The sequence below is a fragment of the Fusarium falciforme genome, chromosome 13, assembly GCF_026873545.1.
Source record: "Fusarium falciforme chromosome 13, complete sequence".
NCBI classification, from domain to species: Eukaryota; Fungi; Ascomycota; class Sordariomycetes; order Hypocreales; family Nectriaceae; genus Fusarium; species Fusarium falciforme.
This window is the reverse complement of record NC_070556.1, coordinates 1,773,613-1,798,827: the sequence shown is the minus strand read 5'-3', so window position 1 is coordinate 1,798,827 and position 25,215 is coordinate 1,773,613. Positions and strand designations below refer to the sequence as shown.

General features: G+C 53.2%; 5 protein-coding genes across 5 annotated transcripts; 1 reads left to right on the top strand and 4 right to left on the bottom strand.

The window, feature by feature from the left end:
* Positions 1-11,735: 11,735 nt before the first annotated feature.
* On the bottom strand, positions 11,736-12,887 carry NCS54_01493200 (BZIP domain-containing protein; the record flags this gene model as incomplete). Its single annotated transcript, XM_053160052.1, has 1 exon — positions 11,736-12,887. One exon carries the CDS (start codon positions 12,885-12,887, stop codon positions 11,736-11,738), a length of 1,152 nt encoding a protein of 383 aa, XP_053016027.1.
* A 2,758-nt stretch (positions 12,888-15,645) lies between these two features.
* Positions 15,646-16,700, bottom strand: NCS54_01493100 (Hypothetical protein; the record flags this gene model as incomplete). The annotated part of the gene is made up of 3 exons (XM_053160051.1): positions 16,538-16,700; positions 16,137-16,400; positions 15,646-16,082 (listed from the first exon to the last, which is right to left on the bottom strand). Exons 1-3 carry the CDS (start codon positions 16,683-16,685, stop codon positions 15,646-15,648), a joined length of 849 nt encoding a protein of 282 aa, XP_053016026.1. The 5' UTR covers positions 16,686-16,700.
* A 2,601-nt stretch (positions 16,701-19,301) lies between these two features.
* NCS54_01493000 (MARVEL domain-containing protein) lies at positions 19,302-20,162 on the bottom strand (the record flags this gene model as incomplete). The annotated part of the gene is made up of 4 exons (XM_053160050.1): positions 19,302-19,395; positions 19,464-19,543; positions 19,613-19,798; positions 19,878-20,162. The coding sequence occupies 4 exons, from the start codon at positions 20,160-20,162 to the stop codon at positions 19,302-19,304; spliced, it is 645 nt and encodes a 214-aa protein (XP_053016025.1).
* Positions 20,163-20,950: 788 nt separating this feature from the next.
* On the top strand, positions 20,951-21,751 carry NCS54_01492900 (Hypothetical protein; the record flags this gene model as incomplete). Its single annotated transcript, XM_053160049.1, has 3 exons — positions 20,951-21,219; positions 21,285-21,596; positions 21,649-21,751. The coding sequence occupies 3 exons, from the start codon at positions 20,951-20,953 to the stop codon at positions 21,749-21,751; spliced, it is 684 nt and encodes a 227-aa protein (XP_053016024.1).
* Positions 21,752-22,730: 979 nt separating this feature from the next.
* On the bottom strand, positions 22,731-23,464 carry NCS54_01492800 (DDE-Tnp-1-7 domain-containing protein; the record flags this gene model as incomplete). Its single annotated transcript, XM_053160048.1, has 3 exons — positions 22,731-22,739; positions 22,801-23,258; positions 23,329-23,464. 3 exons carry the CDS (start codon positions 23,462-23,464, stop codon positions 22,731-22,733), a joined length of 603 nt encoding a protein of 200 aa, XP_053016023.1.
* Positions 23,465-25,215: the final 1,751 nt, after the last annotated feature.

Below are 25,215 nucleotides of genomic sequence, written 5' to 3'. Positions count from 1 at the left end.
CAACGTAGACTTGTGCCAAACGGAGGTCTTCTTACCGTGCCATACGATTACTTAACCACCAGTTCGATTGTGCCGAAGGAACAAGATGCGCCGATTCCACAGGGTCGGCGTAGTTGCTGAGGCAGCACCATCCACTTGTGGCCTGGTTCCGTGCTAAGTCGGCTTCAAGTTGATCTTGGAATCGTGCCCAAATTGGAGGCAAGTGGCCATGTGGAAAACGCCAATCGCCGAAGCGAGTAACGACTGGGTATGGATCGGCCGAAGGACCGGCGGCAGACGGGACATAAAAGTAGTAGCTTTTTTCGCGCAGAATTCGGTCTCTCGGCGGCTCTACCCTTGTGCTTCCGTCTCTATCGTGGGAAAAGTAGCCATCCCATCGATTCGCAGCGAGGATAGCGCAGGCTGTGTGAGCGATGTCGTAGTCGACACCATTCTCATCAAACGCGCGAAGGGAGATCAGCACGTCGCCTTCCGCATCTTCGCCGGAGTCTTCGTAACCGGGATGGATAATATCAATGAGGCGCGGTCTCGAATGGATTGCACCGTCGGAAATAAGGCGTGGTTCATCGATAGGATTGCGAATTATCGTCATCGTCGTTGATGTGTTGGTTTGTTTGTTTTTTTGATCATTTGGCGGGAACATTGTCGTTGCGACAGGAACATGGTGACTCAGCTTGCTCATGACCGGGTCAACTCTCATCCGGACAACAGTGCCACCACGTGACCGTCATTTCGGGTCACTATCCAAGAAGTCGTCTTCAATAAGTTATTATAAGTTACTTATAATATAATTCTAAGAGAGTAATTTATTTAGTTCTTATTATACCTTCCTTAAGGCCTCTTAACAAGAGGCTAGAAGCTCTTCAATAATAGCCACCTATTTATTAAAATATTAAGTCTCTTTGATTATATAAGATAACGTACCTACTCTGTACAACGCGATAAGATACGAAACCCGCCAGAATGCGGAGCCTATTCCCTTCTTGAATATTTCTGAGCCAAGACTTTCTTATGTCATCAACCATTTTCTCGAGGGAATTGATCCAGGCACCGCCGGCGGTGTGATTATCCGCACGTGACCTGGGCACCGCCAGCGGTGTAATTATAATCCGTTATGTAAGCATGATAGTTGCGATGTCCCTCTCCCATCTAAAGAAAGGGCATCTATTCACATAATTGGGGAGATACAGCAAATCGCTATATATGCAGTTATTCAATATAGAGTACATAGTCTATTTACAACATACAAGCCCGCTCAGGGCCGTGGAGATTACACAATGCGTACACTCGCATCATCCGAACACCACAGCTATCACGATGCGTCGTAGCACCCGCCGCAGCGCAACGCAACGCAGCGCAGTGTAGTGCAGGGCATCACGGGCAGTCCAGCGCAGTTCAGCGCCGCTCAGTCAGTACGAGACCCGATCCGACGCGATGACAGCCACCACACTTCCCGCCTTGGGGGATGGGGCTTCACATCCATCCACCGTCACAGCTACCCATACCCACCGACCAAGAGCTTCCTCCAGCATGTGATCCATCCGCATGGTAGCCAATGGCGGGAGCCCGGGTTCCAGGATGGTCATGAAGGAGGAAAAAAGCTCCTAGCTCGTCCCACCAGCGTTGCAAGTTTCACCGTCCGGCCGCCGCAGGGGGTCATCTCCCCGATGTTTTGCTGGAGCAGCCTCTAAATGCCTCTCTGCCTCTTTCCCCTTCTCTGCCTCTCCAGAGAGCTTGTGAGATGCCCAAAGGGAACAGACGGCTCGGTCGATTCTCGGCTTTAGCGTCCGGTCTCGCAGTATTACCGCTTCAGGACTGTTGCATGGTACGACGAAGGCATGTGTGTGGCGCATCGTCTGTTGTTTCTGGGCGCGGCGCTGCTGCTGGCTGAAGCCTGGATGGATGGATGGAGCTGGGCGGTTGGCGGTCGGCGTTCGGCGGCGACGGAGGGAGGGCGCTCACTCAGCCTGGCCTGGTACTCTCGGCTCTGGAACACGAAATATTGGCGAGGGTCGCAGTCCGTGCCAGTCGGTTATGCTACCGAGAAGTTGGCAGTGTGGCTGCTGTCGTTGTTTGCTGTTTGTTGACGACAATGATGATGATGCTGGTGAGCTGCGGTCAGCCAAGTCCCATGTCAGCCATATCGGTACAGACCCCACTGATGCGGCGTCTTGGTACCCCAAGCTGGGGCTGGAGAGGCGAGGTGTGTGTGATGGAGGATGTGATCTTAGCCTGATTTCCTCTTGTGAGGTACGTATGACTGACTGACGGACGGACGGCCTCTCGTCATCACCAGCAGTGCTGCTGCGTGCGTTTGCAGGTGAGCAGCGCTGCGCTTCCTGCTTGGTTGCCCTGGGCGCCTCGGACTCCCTGTCACCCACATGGACTCCACGCGGCCGCCCGCTTCTCTCAGACCTGCCACAGGATAGCGTCTCCCAGGAGGATGGATACTATACTCTTAGTTGAGCCTCAAATCACCGAGGGCGTGTCACAGCTAGCGCGGGCGCGCGCTGCGTCCGTCTGTATGTCAATGCCTTGCTCGCTCGCTCACTCAACCCCTTCCCATCACATCCCTCCCCTTGCTTGTTCTGCCTTGGCTTCCTCGCCTCCCCGGCCAGGCCCTAAACCCTACGCAGCTGCTCGGCTCTACTCATCTAGGTAACATATTCGCCGTTCCAGCTCAGTTCCCCTCACGCCTACGCCCCCTCTGACCACCTGATGCGCCCGGCGCAGTCGCAGTCCTCGCTGTGAACCACTGCCTCGGGTATGACGATGGGTGATGCTGGGGACAGGCGGGCAGCGGATGTAGATGCCGCGGGCTACACCATGCGCGGCTGGCCGCGTAGAGGAAGGCGGATAGACGGGAGCTGCTCTTAGTGAGGAGCACCCAGCATCCAGCTTCCAGTCCAGTCCAGCCTAACCCGCATCCCAGTCGAGGTACATGTCGTGCCATGCTGTCCGAGGGCCAGAGGTGAGCCTCATTAGGTACCTGGGAGAAGGCGACGCACCGATTCACTGAGAAGCTCGGGGAAGGGGGGTAAGCCACGGTCGTTGACGAATATAACCTCACGGCCTGCGGGCAAAGTCTTCCCTCTCTCGCTCTATTCAACTCTCTGCCTCTTTATATATCTCTCCTTGTCCTTTTCTCTTTCGCTTCATCATTCTATTCTTCGACTATCTACCATACACAGATGGATTCTGCTATACTCTCTCCTCGCTCATTCATGATTCTTGACATGCGAAAGATCCCACGGCCGCCAAGTTGTCTTCCTCAACCCCAAGATCCTGACCCTCCGCCTACGCCCCCAGGAGGCCCACGCGTCCCTCCTCCACAGCCAAACCCGCCTCCTTCTCCTCCGCACAGCTGGGTTCTGTGATGTGAGTCTCTGGGGAACTCTGTTGGAGATCAGCTTCTTCTCCTCATGCCGCCACCTTGCGTGTGTCTGTCTGTCTGCCTTGTTTCTTCTCTCGGCCGATCAAGCCTCATCCAGCTGCCCGGAGCGGCAAGGCAAGGAATCCTACTTCCGTTTTCTCGAAGCCAAGATCTTCGGGCCCCAGGAGGGCTTACACACCCCCTGGTCCGCCACCCGGGAGTTTTGTCTTGGGGATCTACAGAGTGTGCACCTCGTGGGAAGGCAAGAAACAGCGGGAGAGGGGAAGGGGAGCAGCTTCCATGTCCCGTGGGGCGATCACGCCAGGGTCGAAGATGTGACCCCACACAGAACGAGCCACACACACGACGGCAGCGACGGACGCTGGGTTACAAAGATCTGCGTATTTTGGGGGGGGCACAGCAAGGGAGAGGATGTGGAAGCAAGCAGCGCTTGTGGGGGGGGAAGGGTAAGTGTCGGTCCCACAGACGGCAGCCCAGTTGAAGGTCTTGGCGCATGAACGACGGAGATGTTGCCCTGTGTGGCGTGGGTTATCGGTTTTTTTTTTTTTTTGGGGGGGGGGCAACGGATTACGACTATTGCAACGCCGGATATATCGTGTGCTCGTCTTTTACCGATTGATACTCTGCTCTACTACTTTCAGCTCAGCTGGCACTCATTATAGTACATGACATTACATTACATGAAACCCTATCGCCTGCTTAGGGAGGCCTCAAGAAAGAGTGTGGAACATGCGGGACCCTTTGTGTACTCGGGTTGTGTGATAATGACCAAAGGCGGCCTAGGTATTGGACACTTTGACTTCCTGTTACGAAACACAGGCGGCGGGCGGGTAACTCTTGTCGATTGCCCCGTCCGTTCCATGCCCTTCTCCGTCCGTTCCCCGTCCTCCGCGGCACAGACACAAACACAGACAGTATGCAGATATAGGTAGCTACATACATCCTTGGGACCCTCACCAATTTCCTTTCTCGGCGACCGGCTCGACTCGGGGAGCTCAGGCCTTTTATTTCTGTGACATGCTCTTTTGGTCCACTTACACGGCCACCCCCTTGTCTCTCTCCTTACCTGACATTGTCCCCTCCAACACTGAAGCCATAGTAATAATGTCCCTGCCTGCCGGTTGGTCAAGATACCCCACAAACCAGGGATAAAAGAGTCGATTCTAGGGTACCCGAGCGAGTTCACGAACAGCAGCGCTTGGGCGTACCTAAACGTATCCCTGCTCTACTGGCACGTCTTCCAACGGTGGCGACACCTCCGGCAAGAGAGCGGCATCGCGGTCGCGGACGGTTTTGTGGACGAGTCGATCGTCGTGGAAGAAGCAGGCCAGAGAATTAGCTTCGCTGAGGCGTATCGTCATCGTGGCGATGTCCTGGGAGGTCTGTGCCTATATGACTACGTTTCGCTCGTCAGGCTCAAACGCGTTGGCAAGGACGAGAGCTCAGGTGCCTGGGGAGAGGTGCCGTTCGAGAGCGATTGGACGGCTGGGAGACAATGGGTGCAGGTGCTGAGACGGCCGGGAAAGCATGCCGTCGTCTGCCTTGACGGTTATCTGAGCAAAGATTTCGACCAAGACGACGAAGAGTCGTGCCATCGTAGGTATGTGCGGGGACGACTCGGCCGAAAAGGGTTTGGAAGAGACTGGCTAACTCTCATACTGAAGAGCAGCCGTGCAGCACCTTGCCTTGTTTGTGCCATGGGAGTCATTCCTGGGTGAAGAACGGGACGACATCAACGACATATGGGCGCGGGCACGAGAGGCGCTGCATCCTAGAATCTCATGCCTCGTCGATAACGTGCAACTGCTTCGGCGGTCCGCCGAAGACGCAAAACGGGACGCTAAGCAATGGGCATCCTCATCCGGCGGCGGCGAACCCGCGGGCGCACATGTGGAGGAGACGGGAGCGGGCCATGCGGATGAAGAGGCCGCATCGGCGTACCAATCCGATAACGTTGGAAAGGCAACGCGTCTTCTCGATGTCGTCAGAAGCGCGGTCGGTGCGAACCAGATCACGGCGGGATCGCGGGAGCTCAGAGCAGCGATGCGGCAGCTCTGCCGCTTCCAGCATTCAGCGCTATCCTCGACGGCCGAACTTCACGCCACCATAACACCCGAACGGGGGGAAAGACGGATAACCGTGCCAGGTCGGTTGTTTTCCGGGGCCGCAGTACCGCCGCAGGATCAGGTCAAGGCGATAACGTCACAGCAGATATGTGCCTCCAAAGAGAGGGTGAAAATGATCCAGGGCATACAAAATATGGCCGCGGCCCATGGAACTGATCGCAATGCAGCGGCGCGGAGCGTGCTCACCGGTTTCGGGGACGGGGACATCCAAATGACGGCGGCGGACTTGGAAGAGATGGTAGATGACGCAGATCCGAGGGTAGAAGTCCGGTTCGGCCCATCAACCTCTTTCCTCGAGGCTGGCAAGGATCTGGTAGCACGATTGACATTGAACAAGAGACAGGGGATCGCTTTCCTGATAATATGTCGCCAGCTCGACCTGATAAATCGTGTGGAGAACGGTGACATCGGGCAGCTCTGCTAGTTCGTCGGCGGCGAAGGTTGGACTGGCAAGTCGCGAGTCATCGAGGCACTCGTCGAGCTTTTTGCTAAGGAGGGCCTCTCGAATCGTCTGCTAATCACGGCGACGTCAGGGACGGCCGCAGCACGCATCGATGGCATCACGATCCACTCTGCATGTGGGTTCTCGAAGGACCAAGGGACAGGCGCGGACACGACGACGGACTTAGACGGCGTCCGGCTGCCGAAACAGGCGGAGAGATTCATCCATGGTCAGTCGCGGATGGACTGGCAGGACAAGGACCTGCTAGTCATTGATGAGGTGAGCATGCTCGGAGCGCGGACGCTGCACGCGGTGAACGAGCAGCTCTGCCGGCTCCGCGGATCGCAGCAAGATTTCGGGGGGATCCCTATCGTTCTCTTTTGTGGAGACTTCCGCCAGCTCCGCCCGGTACAAGAGAGGTCAATCCTGCTCCCCAGCGTGGCCGTGTCGTGGGACGAAGACAACTCGTTCAGGGCCGAGCAACGGCACCAGCATGACAAGGCGCACGCGCTGTGGAAGAAATTCACGACGGCTGTCATGCTGAATGAACAAATGCGCGCCGCCGGTGATCCGGTACTGCAGAGGCTGTTGATGTTGAAATGAGCATTTTGTATTGATTGAAGAAGAAGAAAGGTTGGTGTTAACCACCGGAAACTATTGACAAGAAGGCATCCACATCCTCGCCACCAATGGATCGGAATAGCCATTGATCCGTTAAACAATGGATCTCAACAGTTGAAGCGGATCCGGCTGGGCGTGCAGGACCGGACGGATCTAAACCTCCTCAACTCAAGGTGCTACCGGGAGGACAGGCGGATCCCGTGGGAGACGGGTATCACTGTGGTGACGCCGCTGAACCGGAATCGGTGGAACCTGAACATGGAGGCGACTCTGTCGTTCCAGATTCAGCAGCGGTCGATGATGCGAATCTTCATATCTGAGCACAAATGGAAGGAAGGTCTGCCGACGGAAGAAGAAGCGATCATGATCCTGAACCAGGGTGACGATAGCGCGATACCGGTGCCGGCCGTCTTCATGTTCGTGGCGGGAATGCCCGTCGTCGTGAACCACAATACCCACCAGGGGCTGAAGCTGGTCAATGGTGCCAGTTACACGGCGCTAGAGGTCATTCTCGACAAGGCGTACGCAGGCTATCGGATCTCGGCCGACATGACGGTCCACTTCGGGCCGCCCGCGGGGATAGTTCTGGAGTCGGAAACGACAAGAGACTTCCACTTCGTCGGGATGCCGCCGGGCACGGTCCTCTTGATGCCCATGAGCGTCAGGATACAATGCCAGCGGAAACGGCCGTGGCAGCAGAACGACGTCAGCCGAAAGGGTTTGCCTTGTGTGGCGAGTTTCGCGTGTACAGACTACAAAGTGCAGAGCAAGACGCTCGAGCGCGTAGCTCTGGAGCTGCGAGGGACGCGGACGACAAATGTCGACGGACGCGTTGTCCCCTCAGTGATGTTGTACAGGATGTACAACCGTATCGGTCAGTATCAGTATCAGTATTTATTACGCCCGGGAGAACGGATCTCATAGGGCCGGTGGCTACGCTAAGCTGTCTACGCTTCCCCGCTATTCGTCCAGACCACCCAAGAGAGCCCCACTCTTCTTGCCAGCTCGTCTCTTTTCCCCCGCCCCCCTTTGTTTGACTCTGCTTGACAGGCCTGCTTGAAGGCCGATTTCTCCAAGTGTTCAGCATCCTATCCCCAGCAGCTGAAGCATGGTCTGTCAACTTGAGGCTGTTCAATGTTAGTAGTCAGCTGTGGTGTTAGTGTTTAGCATGTTCTGTTTCCCTTTTCACCTTAGTCTTCCCGTCGCCATTGCAAACTTGACTGCTGCTCGCACCGCCTCTAGGTTAGGTGCCTATTTGGGCCCGTCCGGCGCCGACTTTCCGCCCAGAAAGAAGGAAAGGTTTCCCAACATGCTTTGCCCCGCTTGTCGCATGACCTCACGATCGGTGTCCCATCTCGAGCATCGGAAAAGGAAGTGCTCCATCGTCTCTGGTGCGCGTCCGCACTCACACGCGTCCGACCCTGCGGCCCCTATCTTGCTCAGGTAACTGTTGATCCTTGCCATTCCTGTACGAAGTTGCGAGAGCACGTCGGCTTCTCGTCTTTCTAGGTTGTCGTAGAGCGCTTTCGTATGCTTGCCCGGTAGGGCTCGGTCGACCCGCTTGGAGTAGCCGCCCACTCTGTCGGGTAGTCTTCGTTGCTGGTGCAGCTGCGCTGCTACTAGCCTGGTCCGGGTAGAGCGAGCCTGGTATGGCAGTGATTGCGGCGTGCATTCTGCTCTGGTTGCTTTCTGCGCTTGTCTCTTCGCCTTGCGGCCGATGGCGAGGTCATCGTCCCGGGATGGTATCCATACCATTCTGACCCTGTTACTCCCCTTTCCCAATCGTTTGATGTGCTCATAGATCTGTCGGATGGTGATCTGACCGGATTGCTGCCGTGGTCGTGCGATCGCTTTCAGTGACGACTGGCTGCTTGACAGCACCGTGAGTTCTCGATGCTGCAGCCCATCGGGCATGCAACGCAATGCCATCGCTATCGCCTCCAGCTCGGCCGTGTATGGCTTCTGGTCGTCTCGCGACCCGAGGGTGACCGAGTATCTGGCCACTATCTTGTCTGTCCGGTCCGGCGATCTGTATGCTACGATGCCGCCTATACCTACGAGCCCTTCTCTCTGGGAAGTACTAGTCGCAATGACAATGTCGTTGGCGCTTTTGGCTGCTGTTATCGCCGCGTCATGATCAGCCTCGCATACCGTCGACACACGGCTATGCCACGGTGGCACCGTGTAAGCCTGGATCGTTTCCATCCGCTCGATACCGCTCCCTTCGTGCGCAAGTGCCAGTCGCTTCAACGGTGACATGTATCTTCGACTCGCTGACACCCTGAGTGTTGCGAGTGGATGTGTCTTTGGCAGGGTTTGGATATTGATATATGACCTCGAGCCTGCCTGAGCATGTCGCTCACGTACCGTCTGGATGCTAGCTTCCGCTTCCGCCACTGCTGTCGCGACCGTTCGAAAGGCGCCTGTGATGGCTCGTGCTCCCATCTTCTGAGCCCTGTTGAGCCAGGTCAGCTCTCTTTCACCTCGTGCGTGCGACCAGACGGCGGAGGCGTAGTCCATGGTCGGCGCAACGGTCGCCACGAAGAGCTGTCTAGCCGTACGCGGGGATAGCATCTTCAGTCTCCTCAGGCACATGGCCGCCGAGAGACCCTTGGTGGCGGCCTCGGCCATGTGCTTCTTAAATCTAAGCTTCGTGTCCATGACAACTCCCAAGATCTTGGTCTCCTGCTTCGGTTTGACTTCTTCCCCTTTGATAATAAACGGTGTGTGGCTGGTGCGCTCGGCGACGCGTGTGAAGTGCACGATGGTTGTCTTATCGCCCTCAAACGTCGCTCCGCTACGCCTCTCCCACGCCAGTGCACGGTCGATGATGGTCTGTATGCCGTCTCTGTTCGCTTCTGCCGTTGGACCTGTGACCCAGGCTGAGTAGTCGTCAACGAACGCGACCGAGCCACCTTTCGAGTCGATCCTGCTCTGCACCAGGTCTGCGTTGAAGAAAAGGAAGAGCACGGGCGACAGTGGCGACCCTTGCGGAAGGCCGGCCTGTGGCAGCTCCCGTCGCTCAGAAGTGTAGCCGTTCACCACGATGGTGGCTGTGCGGTTCGAGCAAAACGCATCTATCCACTTCACCAGCCCCTTGGGGATGCCTCTTGCTTCGAGTTCTTTGCAGCAGTCTGTCCTTGAACACGCCATTGTAGGCACCCTTGACGTCGAAGCTAACCAGACTGACCACTTTGCGGTTCTGCCATGCTTTGTAGACCTGTTTCTGGAAGAGCAGCAGTGCCTGCTCTGCCTGCCGCCGCTTTCTTGCCCCAAAGTGGTTTGCGGCTAAGAGCCCGAACTTGTCGACGGCGTACGACATTCGGTCCGCCACTACTTGCTTCGAGGATCTTGCCCAGCGTCGATACACTTTCCTCATGGGGAAAATGTCACTCAGAGACGGACTGCGCCAACCGTCGAGGTTGGTGCGCCAAAGCCCTGGCCAGCTGCAATATGCCTCGTGCAGCGCATTGACATCACATGCCATGGGAAGGCCATGCATGGAAGCTTGTGTAACGTGACCCACGGCCTCGCATAACCTTGAGAAACTCCCTTCCCACTCCCTGGTGCAGTCGCAGTCGCTTGCTTGGTCTCATATATGATAGTTGATATGTCAGGGCAACGAGAGATCAGCACCAAGGACGCCACCAAGTGAGCCTTGCACGCCTTCATCTGGACTTGACGCAAAGAGTCACGAGGTTCAGGACTTGGAGCCATTCGGTAAGGGACCCCCACCAAGTAGCTCAGGTGCGGGGCTGGCCGGTCGGAAGCTGGAGGGGATTTGCACATGTGTTTGGCAAACGCGTTTGCTCAACTCGCAACAACTGGTTGAAAGGTAGGCCATATCCTCTTCTGCAGCTGCCTGTTCGTAGTTCGGCTATAGCACGTAGATGCCCTGACGGCGAGGCTCCGCGAGTGCAGGCTTCTGTCGAGGCTCGTCATTGAGTTTTAATCGTAGACTTTATTAGGTAAGGTGATAACGGTGGCGGATATATGAGAACTACCCAACACAAAATGCAAGGTGCTGACAGCGCGTTGCACCTGTTGGTTTCCTACATTCCTCCGAAACAAGCGATAAGTTGCATCTGACCTGATATTGTGCCCTTGCTGGCTGACAGGAACCACGTGCTGTCGGCCAGATTGGCCAGATTGAGGTTGACGACAGTATACTCAGCAATTTGCTTGCTCTGCGACAAGTCACTAGTTGTCACCAAATACCAGGGCTGCTGTTGCGGCACGGCAATTTGCCTTGGTTCTCGCGGTCGCCAATTGTGTTGGAACAACCCTGCCAATCCCATGGGTGAAGAGCGATAGGTGTGACAGAATAATTGACATATCAAGATCTAAGAGGGGTAAAGGCATTGCAAAAGTTTAAAAACAAAATTGTGCATTACGTGGCCGAGCGACGTCACCTAGGAGGCTGCTGCAGGGGCCAGGGTACCACTCAGGTGGTGTAACCGAAGATCAATGCGCAGTTGCGCACCAGTTCATGCGCTAGGGCTGCGAGAACTGCTATCCAACGTTAGCGCGGTGATTAAACCTGCATACGCCCCTCCTTGATTACATTACATAGCTCTTTAATGCTGTTCTCAACCGGTGAGAGTCAATGAATCCCAGGTGGCAGGTCGGACACGGCGGCTGCTGATAAGAGCTTCGGTTTCACAAGTGGCGGAGACAGAGGCACCGACAAAGGGGAAGAGTCGCCCTTTGCAATAGAGTCATCCACGAATTGCTATAATCTGTTCGTCGCTTTGCCCTGCTCAGCATACACCCCATTCCGAAATTTCCCCACTTCTCAGAAAAATTGTCGAGATAAGAGGAGACACATTTGTGTGCCCAGTCCCATTGAGCCCCCTTCGTCACACCACAGCCTACGAGATGCTTACCACATTCGACACATCGCGCAAGCCATTCTCGCAAGAGTTTAGTAATGCGAGTCAGCCACAAAAAACCCTGAAAACGATAAACCTCCCATGGATGAACTACGCAACACAAAGTCTCTTTCAGCATGGTGTGGCTAACAGGCCAATTGCATCCCCGTCATTACGAATGCTTTCATATCCCCCTCCGCCTTCAACAAGCCACCAGCAGGGGCCTCTCCAATATCGTCCTGTCATATCATATGTCTTCCAGCCCCGTTTTAATCCCGCCTTTATCCTTGCTCGGTCCGTCCAGGCTGCTCCGGCTGCCAAGATGTGGCCCCTCGCTGAACCCCCTCCTCTAACACTTGTACATATCGCTGGGACTCGTGGACGAGGTAGTTCTGGATGAGGGCACAGTTGCACCCCGAATGCTGTAGAAGTTCCATCTTAAGGTTATAAATCTCGAGGGTCAGGTCGGCGACGCATGTGGAAAGATCGCGATGGATGCGCTCCAGGTCCTGCTCGCTGGACTCGAGTCTCAGCAGGTCATCCCTCTGCTTGGCTCGGAATTTGTTGGCTGCAAGTCGGTTCCGTTCCCGGGCACTAGCATTGTCACCCCTGGCACTTCTGTTGGGGCGAATAGTTGTATGTTGTGTCTTCTCCTTTGCCAGTGACGTCGTGTCTTTGTCACTTGACAGACTTTGTCTATCGGACTTACGAAGAGGAAGGCTGTTGGTGTCGCGATTCCGTTTTCGACGCTGTTTCGTTGGTATCCAGGGCCGGTGCCAGTCGTCATCCTGGAAGGGAGGTGATTCCTCAAAAGTAACCGGGTCAGAAGGCAAGAAAGAAGGTGAAGTCTCTGTGATAGGAATGAGGGCACCCCATGGATCGGTACACTCGGTCATAGGGCTGTTGTCGCTCCAAAGATCAGTCGAGCTGATATCACTGCGATATACGAAGCTATCGTGAGGCGATGGACCGGTAGGCGTGTAGACAATGGCTGCCGTGCTAGTCTCATCTTGGGATGAACCAAATTGTCCTAGCTGGTCTATCGAGCACCGTTGCTCCCATAGGAGATGTTGAGAGGTGTAAGGTGTCGCAAAGGTCCAGTCGTCTTCCACAGGATTTAGCAAACCTAGGGCTCTGTCGTCCATAGGATGGTAGGGATCAGACGGTATGCTTCTGTGCAAGAGGCTAGAGTTTTGGCCACGACAGTGGAACAATACTGAAAGAGAATTATTGTCCACTTGGAGGCGTATCGTATAAACCGCTGGCCTATTGTTTGCGCTAGTAATGGCGGGTTCGAGTTGATGGCGGACCCTATTAGAAGCTCGGGATGATGGGAGATGGAACAAGAAACTGTCCCGACTCGCAGAAATGATTGCAGATAGAATAACCTCATCTATATAACCTGAACAGTCACAAAACGTGGAGCAGCCCATGGTTGAGCTCCTTGGAATTGCGGAGGCGCATCAAGGACCTCCGAGGGAAAGCTGAGACAAATTTGAGGGTGTTCGGTACATGAATAAGAAGAGCCAGTGGCTCACCCTTGCCTCAATCTCACGGGCACTATTGAAACGCCAGACTAAGAGCAAGGAAAGGGTGGCCTAGCTCTGAACCGAGAACCCTCAATCTGGCATCCTTTTCTCGCGCCATCACCGGCCGTCTACCTACCCTTATTCGGGAGTGATGTGCTGCAATGGAATCTAGATCATCGAGGCCTGTCCGTGCGCTCACCGTGGCTGGCATAAGGCCGTTCCTCTTTTCTCGCTAATCCAGAAAGGGAACACATCGGACTGAGGGACATGCGATCCTAGCGTGAGGCTCAACCTTGACGTCGATTGACCTTGCGGGAACTTTGTCTTTGGATCGGGGAGCCGATATAGAGTTAAGGGGGGGTTGTTCCAGACTAGCCGGGATGGTTGAGAGGGGGTAAACAGGCAACTACACCATTGGGATCAGGCGGCGAGACAGGAAAAGAGGAAACAACGGCGATCGTCCAGTTGTACCTTTTTTTTAATCGAAAACCACGTACTTCCACCACCGGTTGTTTGTTTCAGAGCTAGACATGCAACCTGGTTCTTCTGTTGGCCGGATCAGGTGTTGCCTCGCACAGCTCATCGCAGTTGGCGTAAAGTGGTACTTACAATCGCCGCTATAACTGTGGGAAGCACACCGGTATCTGCACCAATACTCACAACGGTTTGACCGGCTGCATCTGTTTGTTCGACCGGAAAGCAAATGGCGATCGTCTGTCCGAGCGTAATGATCGCCGTCTCCACAAGAACAGGAGGGATGAAGACGGCTCCCTCCGTACCAATCAGCGCTGCGCTCAATTCAAGTTAAGTCAGATGACCGGGAACCCGCCACCCCGGGAACCCGCCACCCCGGGAACCCGCCAGCCCCACTTTAAGCCACAACACCAAGGACCACGATCACAACGATCACTCATATCACAACGAAGAGAGCCATTGATTGGCTAATTTGAGTGAATTAGTAATGTAAATAGATCAGACGATAAGAAAATTAACTCCTTAGCAAGCCTCCTTTTCCTCTTCTTGCCGTATTTGGCTCCTTGTTGCATATAGGTCTCTCATCTCCCTGACAACCTCATCAGGCGGTTTATTTACCTTCCGTCTCTTTGCAACACGTGATTGGCTCATACGGGCTTCCAATTGGTCAGCTCGATCTGATTCCATTACCCTTTTGAGGGTCTCTTTCTCTAGGCTTCTGCCAACCAGCCGGCAAAAGTGCCTATGAGTTGGGGTCAATTCCTCAACCTCGAAGAGAGCTCTTGCAAGGTCAGCCACATCTTCGGTCCGCCTAGGCGTATGAAAAAGGGGTACTTCAGGCTCCTGATTGGCTGCTCGTGGGGTCGAATTGCCTCCTTCGGCAGCTCGAGCTTCTTCTTCATCCGGTATCACATACGGGCTCGAGAGAGGCTTTTGAATGTCAATTGGCCACAGCCCTGACCCTCGCCAGCCACTCTTAATATGCTCTTCCGTAAATGCAGCGGCCCGAGCCTTATGATAACACCGAAAGAAGGTTGCCTTTGCCGTTGATCCTTCTTCAACTAAAGGAGCCACTAAAGAGAGCTCATTTCGGTAATTCCTCTTGAGGATGCTAAAGCATGATAGGTCGAGGGGCTGAAGAATATGTGATGTGTGCGCCGGCAAGTGACAGGGGTGTATATTCGCCCTGAAGCAACCAAAGATGAAAGCCTCAGATAGGTGGCTATCGTGCCCATCTAGGAAAAGAAGCCTCTTCTCATTGGCTTCGGCCGGCTCGGTATACGGGATGAAGACCTTCTGGAGCCACTCATGGCTAATCACGTTGGTGGTCCAATCCTTTGGAGATGCCGTAAAGAGCCAATTACTCATAAAGGAAGGATCCTCTGTGTTGAGACCGTATGACTAAGATGGTCCGATCTGCTGATGGCTGGGATGTGGATACTAAGTGAGGAGCTGTGCTCCTCTCAGACGTATGTAACTTAGACCTTTCAATATTACCGACAATTATTCGCTTCATCACGTACTCAAGCTCAAACTTAGCCAGCCGCTCTTCGAATGACTTTTCGTCTGGGGAAGCCACAATCGAGTGCCAAAACGCATAGAACTCATCCCACGCTTTGCCTTCTGCCTGCTCTATTGCTTAGCCAACCTTCGATGCAAAGGACGGACGGCAGTGCTGAAGGACTGCCTTGTTAACATGCCAGAGGCAAAGTAGTGCTTTAGAGGAAGAGAACCAGATCGCAGCAGCATTCATCGGCGCCAGGTGTCGCAGGTACTGATGGGCCATGACGAGGATCAAATGAGCGCTTGATTTTCTATCTAAAGGAGTGACGAGTGTCGGTCTCTTATATCTGTGTTCAGTCTGCCGATCTCATAGGCAGCAGGCTGTTGCCTGATGCTAGTTGTGGTGGAGCGTTCACGCTGGCCGTGAAGCTATTCACGATGGTTATGATCTTTGCCCTTGACATCTCGAAACAGATGCAGGCCCCAGAATGTGGCACATCGCCTCAGCCTGGGTGTCTCGGCGACAGTTTTGAAAGAACGCAACCAGAAGTTCATTGAGGCGGCACGTAAGCGGCGTGATACAGCAGAGCACATTCCGCCTTGAGCCGCTGGGGCAAGGGTTTTAAATAGGATACATATTCCAGTGATGATGCAACATGGAGAAGTAAAGGTGGGAAGTGCAAGACTACAGCGACAAATTGCTGAGGCAAAATCCTGCGTCTAGACATAGAGTGTGATTAACCTCCTCGCCAGGCCTCACGTCGGATAGAGGATGCCCTTGGGGAATCGTGGCGTGATGGAACACGCCGTCATACTCCATCTTGGCAATGTCCTTGTGGCCCACGGCGCTGATACTTAAGGAGCTTGTGTTGTTGGAGGGGAGGATTGAAGTGGGCACGCTGGTTGGGATATAGCCAGTGCTATAGTTGTCGGCTGATGACGATGGACTCGAGGCTTTGGAGGGGACGGGGCAGGGGACGGTGCTCGCCCAGGATTCGCAGTTGTTGGGTAGAGGGACGTATTGTTGGCTGTAGTCCGGGATGGAGTTGCAGTCGTCAGAGAACGATGATCCTCGAGGGCTAGGAATGGCATCGCTACCAGTACTGGGGTTTCCGTCGCAGACTGTTGACGTTAACAAGAGCTCGTTTGGCATTAAGAGCTGTCATGGAGTTATACCTGGAACACAATAAGGTGATGACGTCATTGGCACTTCCCTGCTCTCCTTGAGTCGCACCAGCTCTTCCTCGAGCGCCTTGTTGCGGCGCAACAGCTCTTGGACGGTCTGGTCGCGGCTCTGCATGCTCTTACGCTCCTCCAACTCGCGCTCCAACCGCTCGATGTGCTCCTTGGTGCGGGCGCGGATAACCCTCTGGGCTTCTCGATCGTTTGCTCTCTTGCGGGCGAGTTGTGAGGGAGTAAGGGTAGAAACACTTCGTGCACCTGAATAATGTTGTGTTAGTATAGTAGTAGTAGGACTGTCTTGCGTTGCTTTGCTCCTGTCTACTACAACGCGCTGCAGGCCCATGGCGTGGGAACAATGAAGCAAGCCTAACAAGCAAAGGGAAAAAGCAACATACCCTTTCGCTTAGGCCTGGGAGGCCCTGCTGAAGATGGCCGTGTCATGTTAATTGTGTGTGATGAGGCGGGAGAGATAGGCCGACTACAGGGAGAAGTGGAAGAGGACGGTGACGAGAATGCTGCGTTGATGTTGACGACCTCCTTCATTTTACTATTCGCGGCCTCAACGTCTCTCTGTATGTGATTATCGATGGTGGTAGCGAGCCGTGACCTTCAATGATGAACTTATGTTAAATTCGGCCATGCGCAGTGGGATATAAATTATAAAGAATCTGTTTCGCCCCGTCTCTTATACAAAGGATCATTTTCGGTCGCTCCTGAAGTCTGCTGAACGCATGATCGTAGGTTTCCGCCAAGACAACACCATCACGGCGTGCTGAGCCACATAGCGGGCCCTCGAGATGATTATATAATCGTGGCTCAGCCACAATCGTTGACGAAGTTTTTGCCTCAAGCCGTGCGCAGTTGTGAATGGTGGTCTGATACGGTATTCTCGACGGTGCTCCCCAAATGTGCGAATATTGTGGGGTAAAGTGGCTGTGCTACATCAGCTAATCAACCCCCCGTCACTGCCGTAGTTCAGCATTATCTAGACAAATGTGAGCCACCAACACCGGTGCGTGCATGACGCCATTCTTCCACCACCATCCTGATTTTCACTGCGTGAGAAGCTCACTCAACTCACAAGTAGCACAGGACAAAGCGCATTTTCTGCACGGCTCTTGAGTGAGAAGTATTTGAGGTAGAGCCACTTCAAATTCAATTAAGCATGTCGGATGAGACGAACGTCATTGTATTTGCCACAGATTACCGCGTAGGAGGCCTCAGGAGACGCAAGGCGGCGGGTTTTGTGAGCCATTTACTTTGCTCCAAGGCCATGGAGTGATGTGCGTCGCTGCAGAGGAACCCAATTCCGTTTGCGATTTCTTCCCACCTTATGGAAACTTGATTCTGCTCCCACGGGGTGTCCATTGACTAGGAAAGGGGGCCCTGACAGCTATGCCTTGCGCCGGCTGCTTCCTGGCGATGAATTTTGTATGGGAATTTTTTTTTTCTTTTTTTTTTTTGGCGCTTGCATGACAAGGGTCAGCCGGCAATTAATGCAAGCACCAGCCGGCAATTACCAGTTTGATTCCTACGAGCGGCGGAGCAAAAAGCATGTAAGAATATGGAACTGATATCTGCGATTTGATTGATACTGATATAGATTTGTAGAAATGTATGATTGTGAGATTGTGGATGCGTCTGCCTTATGATGTCCTTTTGATGGTTGTCAAGTGACAGGGTTGCAGAGCATGCGTTGTACCGCCGTGACCAATAAGAACACGACTAGACTTGCAAAGCACAGAGGTGGCTGCAGACCATCAGTCTCGTAATGCTCAGCTTGAAGAAAGTAAACATGAAATAAGGGTTAGATGGGTAGTTAATACTGAGAAGCAGCCAGGGTATGTTGGGTAAGAAATTTTGATATTTGAGTCTCGAAAGCTATACGCAATGGATTCCTTCGTACACGTGCCGGAATACCGGCTTCTCAGTTGCCGCTCTTGTCCGGGACAGCTTCAGATCGCGGACAATTCCACCATTGTAGAATTCAACCCATGGGAAATGGGGTCCTACGATCCGGGACTTGCCGCCTTTGCGCCTCTGAGATATGTCGGCTCCGACTTCGAGAACGGTACCATCAAACGGGATGGAGAATGCACCGCTGGGGTCGATAACGCCGGGTTTGTCATGGGGACCTCATCGTCACTGTTTAACCAGGCATTCTTACAGATCGGCAAGGCTGAGAATGTTCCAGAATTCTTATTTGAGGCCATAAACAACACGCTAGCGGATATTGGCGAAGAGAATAGGGACATCGCCTGCTGGCCCAATCCGTTCTACAAATACAATCCCAGGAACAACTCAAACGCGGACAGCACGGTCCTGACGCTCGTCGATCCAAGGAGGGCGTCTCGACCCAAAATAGCGAGTTCCCAAAGGTTCCAGATCAAATCACGTTCATCAATCTGGGCCTAAACAAGCGTCCGACATTCTTCAGGTGCGACACGGACACCAACTCCTCGTTAGGCCCGCTGATTATCTATCTCCCCAACGCGCTGTATACATATCAGTCCAACTTCACGACCTTTGACCTCGAATATAGTCATACGGAGCGGAACGAGATCATTCGCAACGGATACAACGTCGCAACCATGGCTAACGGCACAGTAGACTCTAACTGGCCCGCCAGTGTAGGTTGTGCGGTGTTAACACGCAGCCTGGTCCGCATAGGTACGGATATGCCATCTAAATGTGTAGACTGCTTTGAACGATACTGTTGGAACGGTACGACGAACTCGACGACGCCGGGTATATACGAGCCAAAGCAGATCATTACCAGTGGCGTAAGGCACCAAGAGCCGTTTATGAGGGCGATAGGAACTAGTGTGTTGGTCGTTTTCATGGTGCTGTACATGCGATTTGAGTAACTGGAAATGGGACAATACGATGACAACTGTCGCGATGGCTCTAGTGGACTGTATAATCTCTCTGGTGCGCAAGGCGAAATCCGGTACATTAGGTACATGAACTGATCTGGCGGGATGCCAGTCCGAGTCACTCTCTTCCGTGCATTCTTAGTTCAGTCTGGCTGGCCCTTCGTTCCCTGGGAATTCTCCAATTACAAAGTTATGATAGATCTTGTTAACCACCAAATAGAGTTGGGTGTTACCAGTTGTGGCTTTTTTTCTCAGCGGACTCCTCAGTATGCCCTAGCCCAGGTTATACTGTAGTGGTAGGCACTGTAGACTGGGTGTTTGCCGCGCCATTCTGCCCTTCGACTCTCTGCTCGTAGCCATGCGCTTGAGGATGACCTCTTAAAAGGGCAAGAATTATTAGTCCACAATCCGAATCACGCAATATTTTATGCCTAAGGGGACTTACTTAGTGAGTTTTTCCGCCTGATGCTTAATATCGCGCCTTGTCTCCTCGAGCTTGATGTAAGTATGGAAGACATATATCCCCTAGAGGTAGTTGCGTCAATTTCTTCCACCTTCTTGTATGTATAGGACGAATATAGGGAAAAGACTCACGAGAATGCCACTCGTAAAGTGGAGGAACCACGCGATGAATGAGAAGGCCAGGACCGTCCTCCACTGCGCGCATCCTGCCCCATCGATGGTCACTGTCCCAATGGGGCCGACTCGCCAGAAACGACCCCAATAGTAGCCCCAATAGTCGTAATACCAGCGTGCAGAGCACGTGTGACTACCCGTTCTCTGTTCAAAGTGAGTTTTGCAGTTAGTACCAGTGGTCTTCGCCAAGGAATAGCATAAAAATGGGAGGGGGAGCCATTACGGTCTGAAGCAGGCAGTATGCCACAAGCCACATCACAAACAGTATAAAGTCAAATGGGAATCCCAAAAAGAGAGATTTGAATGGCGGACAAAAAGAGAACGAGTAGACAATACCGATGCCCGCGACGACCATGGCATAGATGATCCGTCCATCGGCTTCCGCCTGCGGGATGCTAATGAGATAACAGAAGCGAGAGAGAATTCCAAGGACAATCACAGCGCAGGCAAATTCACCAAGACGGAGGATAACAGAAATGACTTTGTGCGCAGTACCGGTGTGTGCCATTTCGGAGTGGAGCAGGAGTGGTTGATTGGAAATAAGAGGTTAATAGGGTACTTCAGAGGTTTAAAACCGTTGTGTATTCGGCGTAGCCTAATGTTTTTGCCGGCAGGACTGAAATGAAAATACAAAGCGAACCGTGGTGTATATATTCCTGAGACGACTGATATTTGTATGCAAGGTTCTCATTACGCAAGAGTGTCGCCAGTGTCTGCCTTAAGTTAAACCTCAACGTTTACGCAAGAAACTTAATTGCGTCTGATAGGTGGAATTGGCCGCCACATATCCGCCACAGAGTAACGAGGAGGCGAGGAATATGAAAGTAGAATGTCACCGTGAAGGTCTAGACCGGTCCTCAATCAAACCTTGAAGAAACGTTCCGTCACTGGCAGCTAGCTAGTTCATGTGGGCTGAAGTTTATTGTACCCATTGGTGAGGGGGCGAAGGAATGGAGTGGAGCTGGACGATGGTAACAGCGAATGGGAGCGGAGCGCATGGAGCCGTGTCCGAACAAAGTGTTCGGTCATTGCTGCGTACTTTGAACTGGAAGACACCCAAGAACCTGGCTCTTTGCTTTCTCCTTCTTTCATTCACTTTCAAACCTTGGGTTAACCCTTCGTGCTGTGTTTGCTATTGCTGCATTGCCCCATCTTCTCGACACACCCGAGCGTTGGGCGAAGATCACAACGTCATAGACCGAACGCCACGGGTCAACAGCATAGCCACCGCCCCTGCATGTATGCTGTCACCACTCAATGTTCCTAAGCGACAAGCGTCTACGCCACGATAGAAACATGGAGCTCTCATCCGATATAAGATCTCTACTGCCGATATGGCGAAACAGCTCGTTAAGTTCTCAGCAGTCCTCGGGACACCACGACGATAACTCAACACAGCCTCTACTCGAGAAAGGAGCCTCGATGGTGCCAACTGAGATGGGTCTAAGACGGTTATTCAACAAGAAAGCCCTGCCGCTGGCGCTGGCTCTGCCATGGGTCATAAGCATGTTGATATCTTGGATTCCATTCACTAAGATCGGCGTCTCTGAGGCGCCAAACTTTCTGTGAGTACACCATTCGAACAACTACCCATGGCGGTTGTTCTTGGGAGTGATCCTAAGGCTCGCAGGCTGCTGGCCGGCATGATTAGTACCCTGGAGGTGCTTAGCATCATTGTCGTCCTTATCTGCACCTCTATGTACCCTGAGTCCTTCAACGCCGAACCTGCCCAAACCGGCCGCCCCAGCTCTTGGCAAGAGAAATTCTTCCAAGCGTGGTTTTGGTTTCTCTTTGCCAGTCCATTTTGCACGAGTATTTTAGTCGTATTAATGGTCAACGATAATTCCTGTGATAAGGACGACGATATGACGATAAAGCAGCCGGTATGCAGAGTTGGCATCAGGTTAATCAAAGCAACGGCTTTGTGCCGCGCTGGAATTATGTGAGCCCCCTCCTTGGTTCTCTTTTACCATTGTTTTGTAACCTAGCTATAGAGTAATCTTTCTTTTTGCCACCTCATCATTGCTCGAATCGCAACGATCACGACGTTCTGAATCTCAACAAAGTCGACGGGGTTCATCCAATACAGTTTGGTAGTGCATATCTATGACTTCATGAATTCTCTTCTCACAACAATGCAACGTCGGTCTCTAGGTGTTCCCGTTGAGGTTTCTCACGAAAGCCCTACCATTCCTGCCTTCTCCGAGGCACTGGTTGCCACCAGGATGCCCTCCATCCTGTTGGCGGTTTCTCTCGCCATATCTTGGTCGAGGTCGTACCCAATGGGTAGGCGGCTGTGCCATCCCTTGAGTTGTGTTGAACCTCCCGCCAGGTCACGGCAGGGGGTTGCAGCCAATTAAAATGCGCCATGCCAAAGATACCTGTTGTTCCCCCCCTAATTTAGCCTACAATAAAAGTACCAGCAATCTCTCGAGTTACAAATTGCTACATCACACTGCTCACATCCCCAAATTGACTGGCGCCTTCTTTTGTTATAGCTCGCCGGCGCCAAAGGCCTCCGTGTACTTTTTGACCTTGGTTGCCCTAATTGAAGCCCCTTACAAGCAAGGCAGTCCGACTTTTTACCTCTTCGAATGTGTTTATGTTGTGTCACGGGCGTAAATTCGTCCCCGGCTCGGAATGCCTGCCTTGATCGGCTCTGTGGATGGAAGGCCTTGAAGACCGCGTTGTAGAAGCATTCCCTCCACTTCTTCTGGCTTGTATAACGCTCCCAAGCCGGCTCCCCGTGCAGCTGTAAGAGGAAGCTATTCACTAAGACTATATCCAATAAGAAGGTCCAAGCAATAGCCTGCCAAGCGCCCCGGCGGATAGGATGATCATAGCCTAGATATGACCTCCTTTGGTCGCCTCGGTCAGCATGATTCATTTCGTCGTTGTAGGAAGCGGCGATAGTAGGGATCGATATAAGCTTGACCGGCTCGCCACTAAAAAGGCGCTGTATTGGCCGTGCCATTGGGGTCTTCGTTGACGGTCGCTTCCTCCAACGATCACACCTCACATCGCCAGTAAAGACGGTTGAAAGGAGCAATACGAGGACATTATCCTTCCAAGCGATCTAATTGACCTAGGGAAGAAGAAGATAAGTTATCAGCCGAATTGTAAGGAAGAATGTCGAGTCTTCCTACCTGATTATCGGCCGTTGGGATGACCTTGATCTCACTAAATTGGAATCCTGACTTCCCTGCCTTATCGGCCTTTTTGGCGTCTGCAAGACCTTTGTAGATGCCACAATTAGGCCGAGCTGTGCCAGTTGCACCGTGGCCGTGCGGACGAAGGGAGCGGAAGAGGTCTGGCGACGAGAAGAGGTTATCCACGAAGACGTGATATGTCGACTCCGGCAATAGGTTAATAAGGGCAATAACGACGCTTTGGGTCGAGTTTAACGCCATGATCTTATCCCCAGCTTCTGTGATGGCGTGGATAACTTCCTTGACCTCGTCAACCTCGTTAGGAGCCCTCCGTTGGCTGCCTCTTCCCTTGCCTTTCCTCCTCCCTCGTTGTGATGCCGGCTTCTTCCTCTTAACACCAGCTGGACCGTATTTTGCGCTAGGCTGGTGCCAAATCCACCTCATAAAACGCGGCTCTGAAGTAGGCTGTTAACCCAGTTATTGGTGTATTTGACCCAGTTATTGACTAGGGAAATAGGCACGAACTGTTGGAAAAGTAGCAGCGGGCTTTGGGGCAGCTTGTTGACGAGTAGCTCTCGTCGCGGTACCTCGAAGGGTTGAAAATCGAGGCCTCGGTCCTCGGCAGCTGGAAAAGCCAGTCTCTGGGTGCTATCACCCTCATGCTCTTGACGGCTATTATCTTCGTTGATGAAGCTACTATCATCATACGCGTTGAGCGCCTCCGCCGATATCTCTGTAGGTATTGATTGGGAAGTCATTAATTAATTAATTCGAAATGATTTGTAGGGTGATAAAGGCGGAATCAATTAATGACGCATCACTACGTTCCCCTCATGTACCTCTTGACAAATGGGGGGATGTGGGGCTCGGTACGGCCGGGAGGCTCAACACAACTCAAGGGATAGTGGTAGTGTACATGCCTGGATTGTCTCCATTCGCTCAACTGTGTTCCCTTGTGCCAGGGCGAGCTGCTTCTTCAGAGACAAGTATCTCCGGCTGTTTGATATCTTGAGACCCGCGAGCGAGTGCGTCTTTGGTAGGGTATGCAGGTTGATCCAGAGCCTAGTGCCGGCTCGAGTATGACGTTCCCCTATCGTGGGGATACTTGCCTCTGCTTCCAACACCGCCGTCGCTGCCGTTCGAAAGGCGCCGGTGATCGCTTGGGCACCTACCTTCTGCGCTCTGTTTAGCCAGTTCAGTTTTCTTATCCCGCACGCATGCGCCCACACGGTGGAGGTATAGTCCATGGTTGGTGCCACCATAGCTGTGAAAAGCTGCCTTGCAGTCTGAGGTGATAGCATCTTGAGCCTCCTCAGGCACATGGCCGCCGACAGGCCCTTGGCTGCTGCTCTTGCCATGTGTTCCTTGTACCGTAGCTTCCCATCCACCACCACTCCCAGGATCTTGATGCTTTGTGTCGGCCTGACCTCTTTCCCTTTGATCACGAATGGCGTGTCGCTGGTGCGCTCGGCATTGCGCGTGAAGTGTATGATGGTTTTCTTATCGCCTTCGAATGTTGCACCGCTCCGTCTTTCCCAGTCTAGTGCTCTGTCTATGATGGCTTGAATGCCTGCCCTGTTTGTCTCCGCCGTTGGCCCCGTTACCTAGGCCAAGTAGTCATCGACGAAGGCCATCGAGCCGCCCGTTGGTTTATTTTACTCTGTACCAGATCTGCGTTGAAGAATAGGAACAGGACCGGTGACAGCGGTGATCCTTGCGGAAGGCCCGCTTGGGGTAGCTGCCGTCGCTCCGATGTATGACCGATCACCACAATGCTTGCTGTGCGATTCGAGCAGAAAGCATCGATCCATTTGACCAACCACTGTGGTATGCCTCTGGCCTCCAGTCTCTGCAAAAGTCGATCCTTAAATACGCCATTATATGCGCCTTTGACGTCGAAGCTGATGAGGCTAACCACCTTGCGGTTTCTCCACGCCTTGTAGATCTGCTCCTGCAGGGGCAGCAGTGCCTGCTCTGTCGATCGTCGTTTTCTTGCTCCAAAGTGGTTTGTGGGTAGGAGTCCGAACGTCTCGACAGCGTATGAGATCCTGTCCCCCACGACCGCCTCGAGAATCTTGCCTAGTGTCGATAGCAGTGAGCAGCTCCTCTGCCTGTTCTGCCTTATCCCTTGTCTTTGTTCCATCCGGCCGCTTGAGAGGTGGGATCTTGTCGCTTATGGTATCGCCTCCCGGCTTGAGATATCTTGCTGACTGCCAAATGTTGGCTCCGTCCTCGAGGAAGTCGTCCCAGTGCGCCTTCTTCTGCCTCCTGATCGCGTCATGGAATTCTTTGCCTGCTTCCTTTGGCTCTCTGTTCTAGTTCCGGCGACCGTTGACCTCTTCGACGTTGCGATCTCGCCTGATTCCTCTAGTACGTGTACGCCCGTCGGAGCTGGGTTAGGTCTGTTGTCTA